General features: G+C 38.3%; 1 protein-coding gene across 1 annotated transcript in view; it reads left to right on the plus strand.

The window, feature by feature from the left end:
• LOC106873590 (cilia- and flagella-associated protein 44) overlaps positions 1–15,712 on the plus strand; it is a gene marked incomplete at its 3' end in the record, with an annotated part of 187,418 nt that overhangs the window by 44,262 nt on the left and 127,444 nt on the right. The window contains exons 8-10 of the mRNA XM_014921024.2: positions 4,958–5,105; positions 6,268–6,362; positions 13,543–13,746. Coding sequence (XP_014776510.1) covers positions 4,958–5,105; positions 6,268–6,362; positions 13,543–13,746 — 447 coding nt within the window. The remainder of the gene's footprint in view (positions 1–4,957; positions 5,106–6,267; positions 6,363–13,542; positions 13,747–15,712) is intronic.

Below are 15,712 nucleotides of genomic sequence, written 5' to 3' on the forward strand. Positions count from 1 at the left end.
ATACATATATCACCTTCATCATCATCATCACCATCATCATTTAATGTCCGCCTTCCATGCTAGCATGAGTTGGTCAGTTTGACTGAGGACTGGCAAACCAGTTGGGTGGCACTAGCATCGACCATGCTCAAATTATGCTTTTTATGTGCCACCAGCACTGGCATTAGCAATGCTAGAATGGTGTTTTTTATGTGCCACCAGCACAGGTGCCAGTCAGGTGGCACTGGCATTGGCCATGACAACAATTTCACTTGACTCAACAGGTCATCTCAAGCACAACATATTGCCCAATGATTGATGGGTACTTTCAAACAGGCTGGTTATGCAACACTGACATCAGCCACGGCTATGATCTCACTTGGCTTTCCAGGTCTTCTCAAGCCCAGCATATCTCCAAAGGTCTTGGCTGCTTGTCATCGCCTCTGTGAGGCCTAATGTTCACCACCACATCCGAGGTCTTCTTGGGTCTACCTCTTCCACAGATTCCCTCCACTGTTAGGGTGTGACACTTTTTCACATCCATATGAAACACCATATCTGATGCTTCTTATATCCAACATTTCTCTCAGGGCACTTACACTCTGTTGTGTATGCACCCTGACATTACACATTCAGCAGAGCATACTAGCTTCATTTTTTTCAAGCCTACGCATGTCCTCAGCAGTCATGGCCCATGTTTCACTGCCATGTAGCATGGCTGTTTGCACACATGCATCATACAATTTACTTTTCACTGTTACCAACAGAGGTAGGAGCTCTCTGAACTTTGCCTAGGAAGTTCTTATTCTAGCAGCTACACTCTCAAGAGTATCCACCCTCACTACTAACTTGGTCACCTAGATAACAGAAGCTATCAACTACTTCTAGTTTTTTCCTCTGGCATGTGATGAAATCTATTTTCTGTACATCTTCAGTGTTTATTGCCCCTGTGCATCTGGCACACACAAAATCTATCTTCCAAGTTAGCCTTCCTTTGATATTGCTGCACCTCTTATGTGTCTATAGCTTACACCAGGTACATCTTATGGAGTTTCTACCTATACCTTTTCTACAGATCAAGCAGGATCATCTACCTGAAGGTATGTGTGATTTGTCTGCCTTCCTACTTTCTGAGATTTTGTTTTTTGCTAGATTGGCTCAAAGGCCCTTCAATTCTAAACCTTGCTTCAACACCTGAAACTTTTCCTCTAGTTCTGATAATGATTTAGCTATAAGAACAAGGTTATCAGCATAGAGGAACTCTCAAGGGCAGCCTGTCTTGAATTCCGCTGTTATTGCCTGGAGAAATAAGAGGGGGCTGAGAACTGATCTTTGGTGAGCCTCTATTTCTACCCGGAGTTCTTCACTATACTCATTGCCAGCACTTACCTTACTACAGCATCCCTGTACATGGATTAGACAGTTCTCACCAACCACTCATCTATCCCTAGTTTCTGCATTGACCACCAGATAAGGGATCGGAGGATCCTCTCAAAGGTTTTTTCCATGTCAACAAAAGCCAAGTACAGAGGTTTATCTTTGGCTAGGAATTTCTCCTGCAACTGTCTTACCAGAAATATAGCATCAGTGGTGCTTCTCCCTGGTACCAAACCAAACTGTATCTTGTCTAAACTAACTCTCTTCCTAATTAGTTGGGCTATGACTCTCTCTGTGACTTTCATCACCTGATCCAACAATTTGATATCTCTGCAATTATTCCTATCTAATGCGTCACCTTTACCTTTGTAGGAGTTTAGCACACCAGTCATTGGGTATGACTCCTTCATGCATCACCTGGTTAACTATACGGGTGACTAGACTATAGCCTACACTGCCAGATATTTTAAGCATCTCTGCAGTGATTCCTGATGGGCTGGGGGCTTTCCCTGTCTTCATACCTTTAATTGCTTTATCTACCAAGGTACTGTCAATTTAAGTAGCTGGTAGCAGACTCTCTTTCTCCCATTCATTCTCTTCATTCAGCAACCCTTCATAGTGATGTCTCCAAGCTTCTCTCTTTGCAGCATCATTAAATGCAAGTGAACCATCATCCATGCAGATGCATTTCTCTCCTATGACATCATGATTCTCTCTCACACACTGTCTCTGGTCCACACGACACAGAACATTGGCAAATTTTTTTCTTATCTTCTTCCTTTCTGGCTAAGTAAACCTGTCTTCTAGCTTGCCTTCTGGTGATCTGATAGAGTTCCCTGCTACCACTGCACTTCCAGTCTTTCCATGCCTGTTTCTTTTCCTTAATGGCCCTGTCAGCTACATTATTCCACCACCACATTACCTTAGGTCAAGAGGGAACTTTGCTCCAGTCACAGATCTGGTCAGTAGCCCTCAACAGGTTGTCCCGTAGGAACCTCCGGTTGTCCACCACATTATGTGATGCTATATACTCCTCTTTTTCATCAAAATCTTCAAGTAATATATTTCTAAATCTCTGTCCATTCAGAGGATCCTTAAGCTTCCAGACCCTTCTTTTTCATGTTGGTCATCTTCTGGGCAGCCATTTAACCTTGATCCTGAAGTCACTAACTACTAACCTATGTTGTGGTGTGTTTTCTTCACCTGGGAAAGTTTTGGCATTTATAAGTAGCCATCTTTCCTGTTTCCAGACAAGAATGTAATCAATTTGACTAGTGTGCCCACTAGACTGGTAGGTGAACAGATGACTGGCAGGTTTCCTGAAGTTAGTATTACAGAACCTAAGATCATTCATATCACAGAACTCCAGCAGCCTGGTCTCCTCCTCATTGTGGGAACCAAATCCGTAGCTACCATGTACACCATAGAAGCTCCCTGGATGTTGTCCAACATACCTGTTGAAGTCATCAGCCACAAAGAGAAAGTCCCTGTCATTCGTCAATGAGGTGGTCTGCAAGAGAGTGTCATGAAATAGGTCTGTCTGTTCATCAGGTAGCCCTTGCTGAGGGGCATAAGCCAAGGTAATGGTTACTAATTCATGTTGCAGTGCTAGTTTAAGCTTAAGTATTCTATCACAGACTACAGACTCTGACTACCTCATTTACCTTATCAACCCATTTCTCTGCAAGGAGTATACCCACTCCCCCAACCCAGTCAGTGTTCCCTAGCCAGAAAATCTTATACCTATGTTCTTTGCCTGTGAGGAACCCTACAGAACTTCCTCTCCACCTTACTTCTTGAATACATCACAAATCTACACATCTCTGTTCAAGCATCTCAACAGTCTCACCAGACCTACCTTTCAATGTGCCAACACTAAGTATGCCATCTCTGAGGGTATGGAAGGTGTGGGCTGGTGAGACCCTGGGATGGGGGAGAGCAGCATTATGCATCTGAAAAGAAAGCTTGCATTTGGCAGATCTTGTAAACATACAATAACCTTCAACCTGCATACACTACACCATCATTTTATTCACTACATAATCACTACTCAACAGGAGAGAGACACTAGGTAAGGATGGAGGAGGAAGGGAGAGGGGGAAGCGTTCTGTATTGTAAGCTGTTAGAGATGATCAGGAGAAAGACATCTGGTAGAGGTCAGGGGATAAAGACTTCTGGTATAGGTGGTAGGGGTGAATGGTAAAACACCGTATCTGCCCTATTCCTTAGCAGAAGCCAATGTGGCATAGCCACAGACAAAGCAAACTACTAATCAACAGTCAACATAGGAAAAGCATGTGGTTAACGAAACTGAGAGGGAGATTTTCTACAATTAGGGCTGGTCAAAAACAAAACATGAAAAGATGGAATTTTTTAGATTTAGAACAAGAGTAAACAAAATTGAACAATTGGATTTCTTAACTTTGCTATAGCATACTGCTAAATGAATAACAATAATAATAATTATAAAGTGTACTATAGAGGGAAATAGAATTGAACATTTGCATTCTTAACGTTAACTATAAGAATGCAATGTTCAATTCTTTTTTACTCTCTATATATGGCACACTTATATAAATAGAAAGTGTGTGCATGTACATGTGTGTATATAGAAAGGTAGAGAGATTAAAAGGTAGGTAGGTAGAATGACAGATAGATAGATAGATAGATAGATAGATAGATAGATAGATAGATAGATAGATAGATGTGGAAATGGTGGAGGAGGAGGAGGAGGAGGAGGAGGAGGCCTGTATACTGGAGCAGTTGATAGAAACTAGTTTGTCATGTCTCCATTGAAAGATATTTTTGAGGTCTCTCTATTGATTTCAAATTTTAGCACAAGGTCAACCAGTTCATGGGAGAAAGTAAATCAATTACATGGATCCCAGTACTCAACTTGTACTTATTTCATCAACTCTGAAAGGATAGAAGGCTAAATCAACCTTGGTGGAATTTGAACTCAGAATGGAAAGACACACAAAATGTCACCATGCATTTTGCCCGGTGTGCTGACAAATCTTTGTCAGCTCAACACCTTAAGGTCTCTGTATATTGAAATAGTACATCTCTGACAACAGATATCTCAATCACATGCACTTAATGCTTATATGTAGGGAAGGCTTTCTAGGAGTGAAACTAAATACCTTCTCAAAGGAGGTTGTGAAGATGATTTGTGACTGTTGCTTCCCAACCACATGGTTCCAGGTTCAGTCCCACTGCATGGCCTCTGGGGCAGGTATCTTCTACTATAGCCTTGAACCAACCAAAGCCTTGTGGGTGGATTTGGTAGACAGAAATTGAAAGAAACTTGTCATACATGTGTGTATACTCTTGTGTCTGTGTTTGTCTTCCATGACTGCTTGGCAACAGGTGTTGGTGTGTTTACATCCCCATAACTTAGCATTTCAGCAAAAGAGACTGATAGAATAAGTACCAGCCTAATGACTGAAACAAATAAAAGATAAAAGACAAATCTTAATGGGCACCAGATTTGGTAAAATTTAGATTTGCATTAGATTTCTGTTGTCTCATACTGCAATGAGACACTGTCACATATTTCCCAGTCTGCTATCTTTCAGTGGTTCTATATTTTTATTTTCAGGATGCTAATGGAGGCATTTGGGAGTTAGATCTTACCTTTTCTCACACATCTCGGGCACCAAAAAAACTGTTTTCCTTTCATGCTGGATCTATAAAAGCTATAGACTGTTCTCCAGTAGCTAACCTGTTGGCTACAACTGGTGTGGACCGTGAGTAACCTTCAGTTTTCATTCATACTCCAAAACTAACAAAAAACAAACAAATATGATATAACCTATCAGTAGTTAAGTAGAGATGTATTATTATATGACAGATTTAAAATGAAAATTTTTATCACAACCATCAGAGCATGAAGCACTTAGTTCATGAGATGGTTGTGATCTGTAAACAGTTTTGAAATAGAAACTGGAAAAAGAAGAATGAACAGGCAATGTGCATATGCACACTTGATTTGTAAAATGGAAGAGAAGAATAAAAATGCAATGTCAAACAAGTTATATGATGGTCTGCATGTCATGTCTAACACCACTATCATGCAGCTTTGCAGCAATTTTCTTGTTAGGAATAATTTTCTTTCTGATTGTTAATAGATCAGTTATAGGTTTGTATGTGGTGAACTTGTTTCTTTTCTTTCACTGCTTAGGACTTTATATAATCAACTTTTCTCTAGTGAATTTAGCATTCTACAAAAGTTACTTATGGAAAGTATTCTTGTTAGCATTGATAGGTGTGTCACTAGAATTAGCAGATATGTCACAATATTTGGTCTGTATGTCTCTTGAAGTGGTTGGCATGTGTCACTAGAATTAGTAGGCATGCATCATTAGAATTGATAGTAGTAACACCACAATTGTTGAATAGCTGTGTTGAGTCATTCCATCCATTGAACATAGAGTTCTGCATTGACCGTTTGGTTCCGTTCAAGCAATTCAGATTTAAAGCGCCTAATTTTTATTGCTTAATGAGATAATTATTATAAAGATTTATTAAGTGTTAAATGTAGTAATTTAGCCATCATAACTTTGATCACCAGATCTTTCAGACAATATACACTTGTTCAAGAAGACTGAGCAAGCAACATCACAAGTAGGATAATATCCTTGGTTAATGGCTTAAGAACAATCTACTTCTGTGGAGTTAATAAAAGGTTTGTTTTGAAAATAATTCAGGAATGTTGTCAAATAGGACAGATACCTGAAGAAGTTTAAAGAGTACAACAGCCAAAATAAATAGGATGGGAATATAGATTTGAATATGTCAGTGTATAAAATGAACAAAGGATTTATATCATCCAGGAGATATTCTTTTTACTTTGAAGATAGATCCTTTAATGTTAGCACTCAATATCTAATACTGCTGTCATTTTTGCAGACACTATTCGTATCTTTGACATTGACTCAAATAAACAGCTATCTGAGAAGAGGTTTGTTGCTGGAGGGACATGTTTGATTTGGATTTCAGAAAAGGTAAGGAATCTTTGATATAACTGGTTAGAAATATTAGTTCTGTTTTAGTATTTGGAATAAGAAAGTTAGTGCTTGCCACTGGTTGACAGATCAGTGTCCAAGAGGAATCATTCTTGAACTCTTGCATTATTTCTACCACAAAAAAATTGAATGAAAAAAGGGTAAAAACCCTCTAAGCTGTGTACTTATATAGATACACTTCTTTTGCAGAGTAGTGAACAACAAAAAAAAAAAAATGTGCACACAGGATTTTTTAGAAGTTTTATCAATGATCGTTGGTATGGAAGTACACATGCTAAACAATGAAAGACAAAATTTGAACACTTGCAAATTTCTACATGCATATTCACATGCAAATTTCTGCATGCACACATGCACATATATAACATAAACAGAGAAATAAAAGTAGGGGACATGATGAGGACAGAGCTCTTGTAGACATTCTTCTGTACTTCTCTCACCATTGTCTCAAAGATATAGCACGTATGGTTCCATGTCATAGTATGGATTCAAATGCATTTTATCCAGGTTAAATCTATCCTCAATTAATTTTGCAAAAGCTCCCTCGGCTATTTTCAAAAGTTGATCTATCAGTTTGAAACATTTCTAATTGTCTCACTTCAGTCATTTGCTTTACCTTATATTAGCTGATAATCTTATTGCATTACGGAGGGAGAGCACTAAGCAGTGATAAGTAAATTGTAACGTTATTACCAGTTTGAATATGCTTGAGGCATGTCAAATCGGTGAACAAGCTACTTACAGCATTTTGTCGCAGAAAATATATCCCATTTGTTGACAAATGGTGTGTACACACCTAGATCAGCTCACAGCATCATCTACCCAGACTGTGAAATGCCAGCATTTTGGATTAGTTATCTCTTCTTTTGTCACAGACACTAGTGAGGCAGCACTACGATCTAGGTACGTACATACCATTTGTCAACAAACAGAATATATTTCCTGTGACAAAACACAGTGAGTAGCTTGTTCTCCAGTTCAAACATGCCTGAAGCATATTTGGACTGATAATAACATAAAAATTTTATTGCAATCTCAGTCATTTGAATATAACCTTCCTGCATTACCTGATTTAGAGAATGACCAGCAAGCCTGATATACCACACCATAAAAATTTCTGATGATTTTGTTCTGCTGTTTCTCCTGATCCTTTTCAAAGCCTTACTAATCATACCGCAGATAACCTCAACAGCTATTCCTTTTCATTAAATTCATTTGAGGAAGTACTTTATATTTTCATTCAAATTCCTCATGCAATACCTTATTATATCACTTTATTGCATTTTTTATTTCTTCATTTCTGATGGCTAGCTTGTGGTTGTTGTTGGCACTCTGTCGCTTATGATGTTGAGGGTTCCAGTTGATCCCATCAATGGAATAGCCTGCTCGTGAAATTAACGTGCAAGTGGCTGAGCAATCCACAGACACGTGTGCCCTTAACGTAGTTCTCGGGGATATTCAGCATGACACAGTGTGACAAGGCTGGCCCTTTGAAATACAGGTAGAACAGAAACAGGAAGAAAGAGTGAGAGAAAGTTGTGGTGGAAGAGTACAGCAGGGTTTGCCACCATCCCCTGCTGGAGCCTCATGGAGCTTTAGGTGTTTTCGCTCAATAAACACTCACAACGCCCGGTCTGGGAATCGAAACTGCGATCCTATGACCGCGAGTCCGCTGCCCTAACCACTGGGCCATTGCACCTCCACTGATGGCTAGCATACCAGTGATATTTCCAGGGGAACAAACGCTTTATCTAATAGCATTTTGATTCATGCCAACACAGCCACTCGTATTACTGTATAGTTTTCAAAAGTTTGTTTCACAACCACTTCTTGGAAAGGTGCTTCTCTTTAGCTCTTGGTTAATCAATGCCTTGCAAGTGGATATGGTACACTAAAAATTTTAAAAGATCTTTGTATATGGATGTGTGTGTGTGTCTGTGTGTATTGGGTCATCCCATAAATAATGCTGTGTTTTCAGTTGTATGAACTAAAAGTTGGAGGGGGATGGGATAAACTACTTGCATCAACTTGCTATAAAAGCAGGTAGTAATTTTACCTTGTGCTTATTCTTAGTGCAAGTTTTGAAATGTGCAGTTCGATTTTAACAATTATTTTTTCAAAGCTATAATGGAAGTGACAAAGGAGCATATTCAGCATATTTTGCTTTATGAGTTCAATAAATGCAATGGAAAGTGTGGAATATCATTGCAGTATATGGGGATTGAACAATAAGCTTAAGCCAATGTCAGTAGTGGTTCCAGAAATTCCGAGCCGGAAACTACAGCCTAGAAGATAAGCCTTATCCTGGAATATTTGTAAAGCTTGACGAGAATGTCCTGCAAACCCCGGTGGAACGAAATCCCATCGTAACTGTTGAAGAACTAGCAGAGAAGCTTAGATTTAGTCATTCAACCATTCATCAACACCTGCTTGCCATAAAAAATGTCAGCAAATTGAGTCAATGGATTCCTCAAACACTTTCCAAGTCTAATCATGCACAGAGAATGAATATGTGCTCTTCTTTGCTATCACATCTCATGAATGAACCTTTTTTGGACCGAATAGTGACTGGTGGCGTGAAATGGCTTCTCTATAAAAATGTCAAGTGCCGAAGACAGTGGGTAGGGAAAGGAGAAACAAGGGCACCCAGGCTAAAGAAGGTTTTCACCTGTGTAAGATGTTGCTTTCTGTTTGGTGGGATATGAAAGGTTTAGTCCACTTTGAACTTTTAAACCCAAACTAAACGATAACAAAGGAGATCTACTGCAAGCAGCTTGAGTGGCTTAAGTCAGTGTTAGAAGAAAAATGACCATCTTTGGTTTCAAGACAAAAAGTGTTCTTCCATCAGGATAATGCTTGGCCACATACAGTGAGGATGACATTCCAAAAGCTGGAGAAGTTTGAATGAGAAACAATGCCCCACCCACCATATACGGTGAACATTAACCCATCTGGTTATCATTTATTCTGCAGTCTTCAAAATCATTTGGACGGAAAAAATACAAATTCTGTAGATGAGGTCAGAACAGTACTAGAGCAGTATATTTCATCATGGACAAGTGCATTCTGGAAGAGGGGCCTTGCAAGTCTACCAGATGGATGGAAGAGGATTGTAGAAAATGAAGGAGAGTATATTTTAGATTAAAAAATAACTTTATCTTAATTTTGAGAAATAAAAGAAGTATAAAAAAACCACATTATTTATGGGATGACCCAATGTATATATATATGTGTGTGTGTATATGTATATATGTGTGTATGTATATATGTGTGTGTGCATGTGTATATATATATATTTACATGTGTAAGGATTTTTGAGCGAGATCATTGCCAGTGCCCCTAGACTGGCTCTTGTGCGGGTGGTACATAAAATACACCATTTTGAGTGTGGCCGTTGCCAGTACCGCCTGACTAGCCTTTGTGCGGGTGACACGTAAAAGCACCCACTACACTCTCTGAGTGGTTGGCATTAGGAAGGGCATCCAGTTGTAGAAACTCTGCCAAATCAGATTGGAGCTTGGTGTAGCTATCTGGTTTCACCAGTCCTCAGTGAAATCGTCCAACCCATGCTAGCATGGAAAATGGACGTTAAACGATGATGATGATGATGATGATGATGATGATGATGATGATGATGATATATATATATACACATATAACAAAGTAAAATTGGAAGGTACCACATGAGTGAAAATATATAGGGAAGAGGATTTGAAAATGTAGAGGTCTTTTAAAGATGTTCATTGGCTTGACCGGTTTCACTTGTTAAAAAATAAAAACTTTAAAAAATAAGGTGAAAGGCTTTGTGTAGCCTTTGTGGTGTTAAAATTTAGTTAATATACAGTGATAGAGTCTTTGATAATGAAAAGAATATGTTAAGAGAGGCTTTGTGTTTAAACAGTTTACATAAAAGTGTTCAAAATAGGTAGTAAAATAAGTTCATAATTGTTTATAAGTTCACCAGAAATCATAATTGTTGATAAGCATATTTACAGAAAGAATTTGTAGACAATATTTGATAGGAGAAAGCGTGTATTGCTTTGTCAAAAGTTCATCAGAAATCGTAATTATTTATAAGGATTTTAGAGGAATGACCAGTAACTAACCATTTTTCTTCATCTCCACAAGGCTGGAGATGAAGAAAAATGATTGGTCATTGGCTATGGGGCTATAAACAACAGTAGCATTGTCCCCTATGGGTCTGCCACATTTAGGTGGCAAATATACTTCATGATTCTGTGCTGCTACTGTTTACTTCTCGCTCAGAGATTTATTATTGCTTGTTTCTCCTTTTTCGAGATCAGTGACAGTTAGTCACTGGAAAAAGCATATACTATTTTGTGTTTGGAATGAGTTCTCATCGCTAGCTGGTGATTATCATGTTGATGTGAGTTGTGACTTTTTATTTGAATTTCTGAATTGTTGAATTAAGGAAGTGTTGAGTTGATGTGCTGTTGAATTATTGAATTGTTGAATATTGTGTTGCATTTGTGAAATGGTTGAAAATTTTGTTTGGCTTCTCCAATTATGGGTGAAGCAGTGAATAAGGGAAATATGAATTCACAGGTCTAGACAGGCAGTTATGCTGCGGTAACAGGCAAAAGCCTGACAGCCGAGCTACTGCAGATACGGGAACTGAAAGTGAAAGACATAGACTACAAGAAATTTGATAAGCTGTTGAAGAAGGAAGGGGGATACCTAAGACTGACACGCAAAGAAGTAGCAGAGAAGTTGGAAAGAATAATAATTACTTATCGAACGCTGAAAATAGTGTCAAGAAAAGTAGAAATGGCAGGCATTGAAGAGATAGAGGTATGTTTAAAGAACGTAAAGAAAGTAACAACATTCTATAACAGAAGAAGAAAGTTTAGCACGGTGGAGGTGCGCTTCGTTAATAAGAACGAAGCAAAGAAGTACTCCACCATAGCCTTGAAATCGGCACAGTGGGCACTGTTACCTACTTACTGTGGCAGATGCACGGCCACAGTAAGAATAGGGAGAGTGCCGCCCGAAATTAACGAGGACTGGCTTGTGGCAGCCATCCTCTACAATACAGAGGAGGAAGCAGAGATACTGAAAATGTCAAAGACATTGGAGATCAACTGGTGTGGGTATGGCCTGGAAGTGATGGTACATATCAACGTATCTGACCTCCACAAAACTGTGGAAGAGATAATCCTACCCGACGAAACCAGATTGAGAATCATGGTGGAGAGTAGACCCGCAATATTTTTCGAATGTGGAGTAAGGGGGCACATAAAGGCAAAGTGTCCCCAGAAACACGAACAGGAGGTGGAGTGCCAGAAAGAAGTCAATGTAATAACAGAGAAAGAAACAGAGTTCACTGAGGTAGAGAGGAGAGAAAATAGTGAATCCCCTGCGAAAAAGAAAAGAAAAGCAGAGAAAAAGGAAAAAGAAAAAAATGAAGCAACGGGAGATCGAACACAGGAACTGGAGCCTTCAACAAGTAAGGAAGAGGAGGAACGGAAGGAACTGGAAGACAAGCAACAGAGCGAAATAGAAATGTCAGCACTAACGACAGAAAAGGAAGAGAGAATGTTACCCAAGGGAAAACATGAAAGACTGATAGTGATGTACGAGAAAAGTGTTGATATGGAGGAACGAATTGCAAAAATGAAAGGCGTAATGAGAGTGAGATTGGTTGATAGGGAGGAGAATAAAAACCTGAGAGCAGTGTTGCTGGATGATGAAAGGGCGGTTAGACTGACAGAGATATTCGGAAGCAGAGTGGACAATACACCATGTCGAGTTCAATACAATGAATTATCACCAGTGGTAAATTTTGCAGATCTAAATATTTTTGCGGGGTAAACACGACACAAACTGAATTGTAAAAACAGTAAAATGGAACTTCTACTTTGTGGGTAGAAAGCCATTTCATCATCATAATTTTTCACACCTCATAATTCATTCGTAAATCATTTAATGTACCCCATGTTTGTCCTTGTAATGTCCTTTCTATATTAAGGCTTATAATAAAGAAAAAAGCTGGTGATTATCACACACTAATGAAACTCAGAAACCCAGGTCTGTATGTATCACGTAAGACTAGAGATGGGAACGATGATTTCCCTTTGCAAATACTAATCAGACACAGATAGTATGTTGTTAGCCAGCTGGAGGAGACGTCTTCCTGGGGCTATAAACAACAGTAGCATCATCTCCTATGGGTCTGCCACATTTAGGTGGAAAATATACTTCATGATATATATATAGCATCATCATCATCATCATCATCATCATCATCATCATCATCATTTAACATCCGCTTTCCATGCTAGCATGAGTTGGACGATTTGACTGAGGACTGGCGAACCAGATGGCTGCACCAGGCTCCAATCTGATCTGGCAGAGTTTCTACAGCTGGATGCCCTTCTTAACGCCAACCACTCCAAGAGTGTAGTGGGTGCTTTTACATGCCACCGGCACAAGGGCCAGTCTGGCAGTACTGGCAACGGCCATACTCAAATGGTGTTTTTTATGTGTCACCTGCACAGGAGTCAGTCCAGCGGTGCTGGCAATGACCTCACTCAAATGTTTTGTTCACATGCCACCAGCACAAATGCCAGTTTGTGGAAGTCATAGGAAATAGTTGAGATCATTGAGAGTTTGTATTTATTAGAGTATTATGTTTAGTGGTGTAATTTGAAGTATGTTGTGTGAAGACAGTCGTGTCTATCCTTGCTTCATAAAATCTGTATATCTAAGGAGACAAAATAAAGTATAAACACTATGGTTAATAATTCACTGCACCAGATTAGCTTCCATTTCATCAAAATAATCGAATAATCAGCTTTCCTCTTTATTTATTTATCTTTTCTCAAAGCTTGAGGAGTGGTTATTTGTAAAATGACATTCAGTGAAACAAGGATGGAATTTGATCCACAAAGACTGAGAAACAGCAAATTTCTGATTATGCAGTCATTATGCTAACATAATTCTGTTTCATATATACCAAGGTGCTTAAGCAATCATTCCATACATAATATCAAATTTAGAAGAGATTAACAGATAGAAAATCTTCCTCAATCCAATATATATCTTGTGTTATCTTGGTTAACTCTATCTGTTTGTAAATAATTGATCTTTCTCTAAATTTGATTGAAGGGTTAATGATTCTATTTCATTTCCATTTTAGTTATGCCCCAAGGGATCTCACATAATTGCTGGTTTTGAAGATGGTGTTGTGCGCCTCTTTGAAATATGCAAACCAGTTGATGAGGGTACTACTCGCAAAGGGAAAAATACTTGTGACTTGCAGCTGTATCAGGTGATTAAGCTTCACAAAATGCGCATAAACTCTATGGAGTTCAATGCTGAGGAAACTATATTGGCAACAACGGTATGTATGGTCTTTTTTTAATTAACTAATTAATTGTATATTTAATTTAAATAATAGAGAAACTTTTTAGTACTAACCTAGAATTTCATGTAGAATATGTTTGTGTTTATGATTATAAAATAAATTATAAAAATAGATCCAGTTGAGACAATCCAGTAGATATTGAACCCACAACTTCTAATTGATGCATATTTTTTAAGGTGGTTGAATGATTAATTCTGATATATTTCCTGGATTTTACATATAGGAAAACACAAAACATCTCTCTTTTAGTGATACATATCATTTTGTGACGTTTGTGCAGGATAGTTTTTATGTAATTTAATGAATAAAAGGGATATCGTCTTTTAATGTCTTTGGAGCAAAACTGTTCAATATTTATGCATGAAACTCTCCAATGTATGTTTAGATTCAGATCAACGGACTAGTGGTAAACAATATATGTGCACTAGACTTACATGCCATTCACAGAACCAACACATATTTTACAATACAACCATTGTCATGATTATTCACACAGCAAATCGCAGCGAAGAAATCAGACCCACTTCAGTGCAATTTCCAAACAATTGCAATGCTAACAATATACCTCATTCAATTATATATATATTTACACACACACACACACACACACACACACACACACACACACACACACACACACACACACGACACATCATTCAATTGCACTGTGTAACAAAATTTTAATTCTTTTTTGTCTTTGGTCAGTAAGTATTATTTCGTATTTGCTTTTATCTAGAAATGAAAGGAAATGACTACTCTTCACTTCAAAATTTGCTTTTGTGACCTGGACATCAATGTTTTGAAACTGACATATTTTCCATTACGTTCCAAACAGATTCAGGACTGAGTTGCTGGAGCAGAAATATCATTATAGCAAATATTCTGCTCAATACCACAGATGTGTGTGTCACTTGTTTGACCTGTTGCTTAGTGGCTGACAATATGTGCATTTCTGATTATGATCAGAAGTCGTCAGGGAGCATCAAAGACATATGTTGAAAGGGATTCTTTGGGGTTTGAATGAATGTAACAAAAGTAAAGTTTGAAGGAAATATTAGTCATTTTTCATACTTTCTAGGGGTAAGCAAATAAGAAATTACAGTTGCTACCGTAGGACAAAAATCATGTTACACAGTGTTATACATCATGTCATTCAATTATGTATAGACTGTTAATTTGCAATTGATGAAACCATAAGTAAGCACTCTTATTTTCCTGGTCATCTTTTTGGCTAAAAATAAGAAAATTTTCCAACTTTTGATTTCCTGAGTGAAGTGTAGATGTCAGCACTGCACCTAGGCTCTTTTTCATCAGAGAATTCTACAGAACTCCTAGTAAATGATACAGATATTGCCATGTTTACAAACCACTCTGGAGCAGTCTACATACAAGAAGTCAACTATACTGAGCTGCTCAGGATTGGGCTACATGCTCAAAGATTTAAAATGACGCTTTAAGATTTCATTGTCTTATATATGTAAAGAAAACTCAAATTCTCAATAATACAACAATCTAGGGAAGGAATAAATAAATTGATTGAAGAGTGAAACACCTGACTAAATACTTTGCAGCATTTGTTGTAATCTTTATACATTATGAGTTCAAATCCTGCTGAACTGGACTTCACTTCAGAATTAGCAACTGACATTGATTCAGAAGAGTGTAAAATTCCAGTATATAATGTGTTCTAGTGCCTAGTCAATATATCAATATAATACTGATTGTTAAGATGATGAGCTGACAGAATCGTTAACATAGGCGCAGGAGAGGCTGTGTGGTAAGTAGCTCACTTACCAACCACATGGTTCTGGGTTCAGTCCCACTGCGTGGCACCTTGGGCAAGTGTCTTCTACTATAGCCTCGGGCCGACCAAAGCCTTGTGGGTAGATTTGGTAGATGGAAACTGAAAGAAGCCCATCGTATATATGTATATATATATATA

The sequence above is a fragment of the Octopus bimaculoides genome, chromosome 5 (genome assembly GCF_001194135.2).
Source record: "Octopus bimaculoides isolate UCB-OBI-ISO-001 chromosome 5, ASM119413v2, whole genome shotgun sequence".
NCBI lineage: Eukaryota > Metazoa > Mollusca > Cephalopoda > Octopoda > Octopodidae > Octopus > Octopus bimaculoides.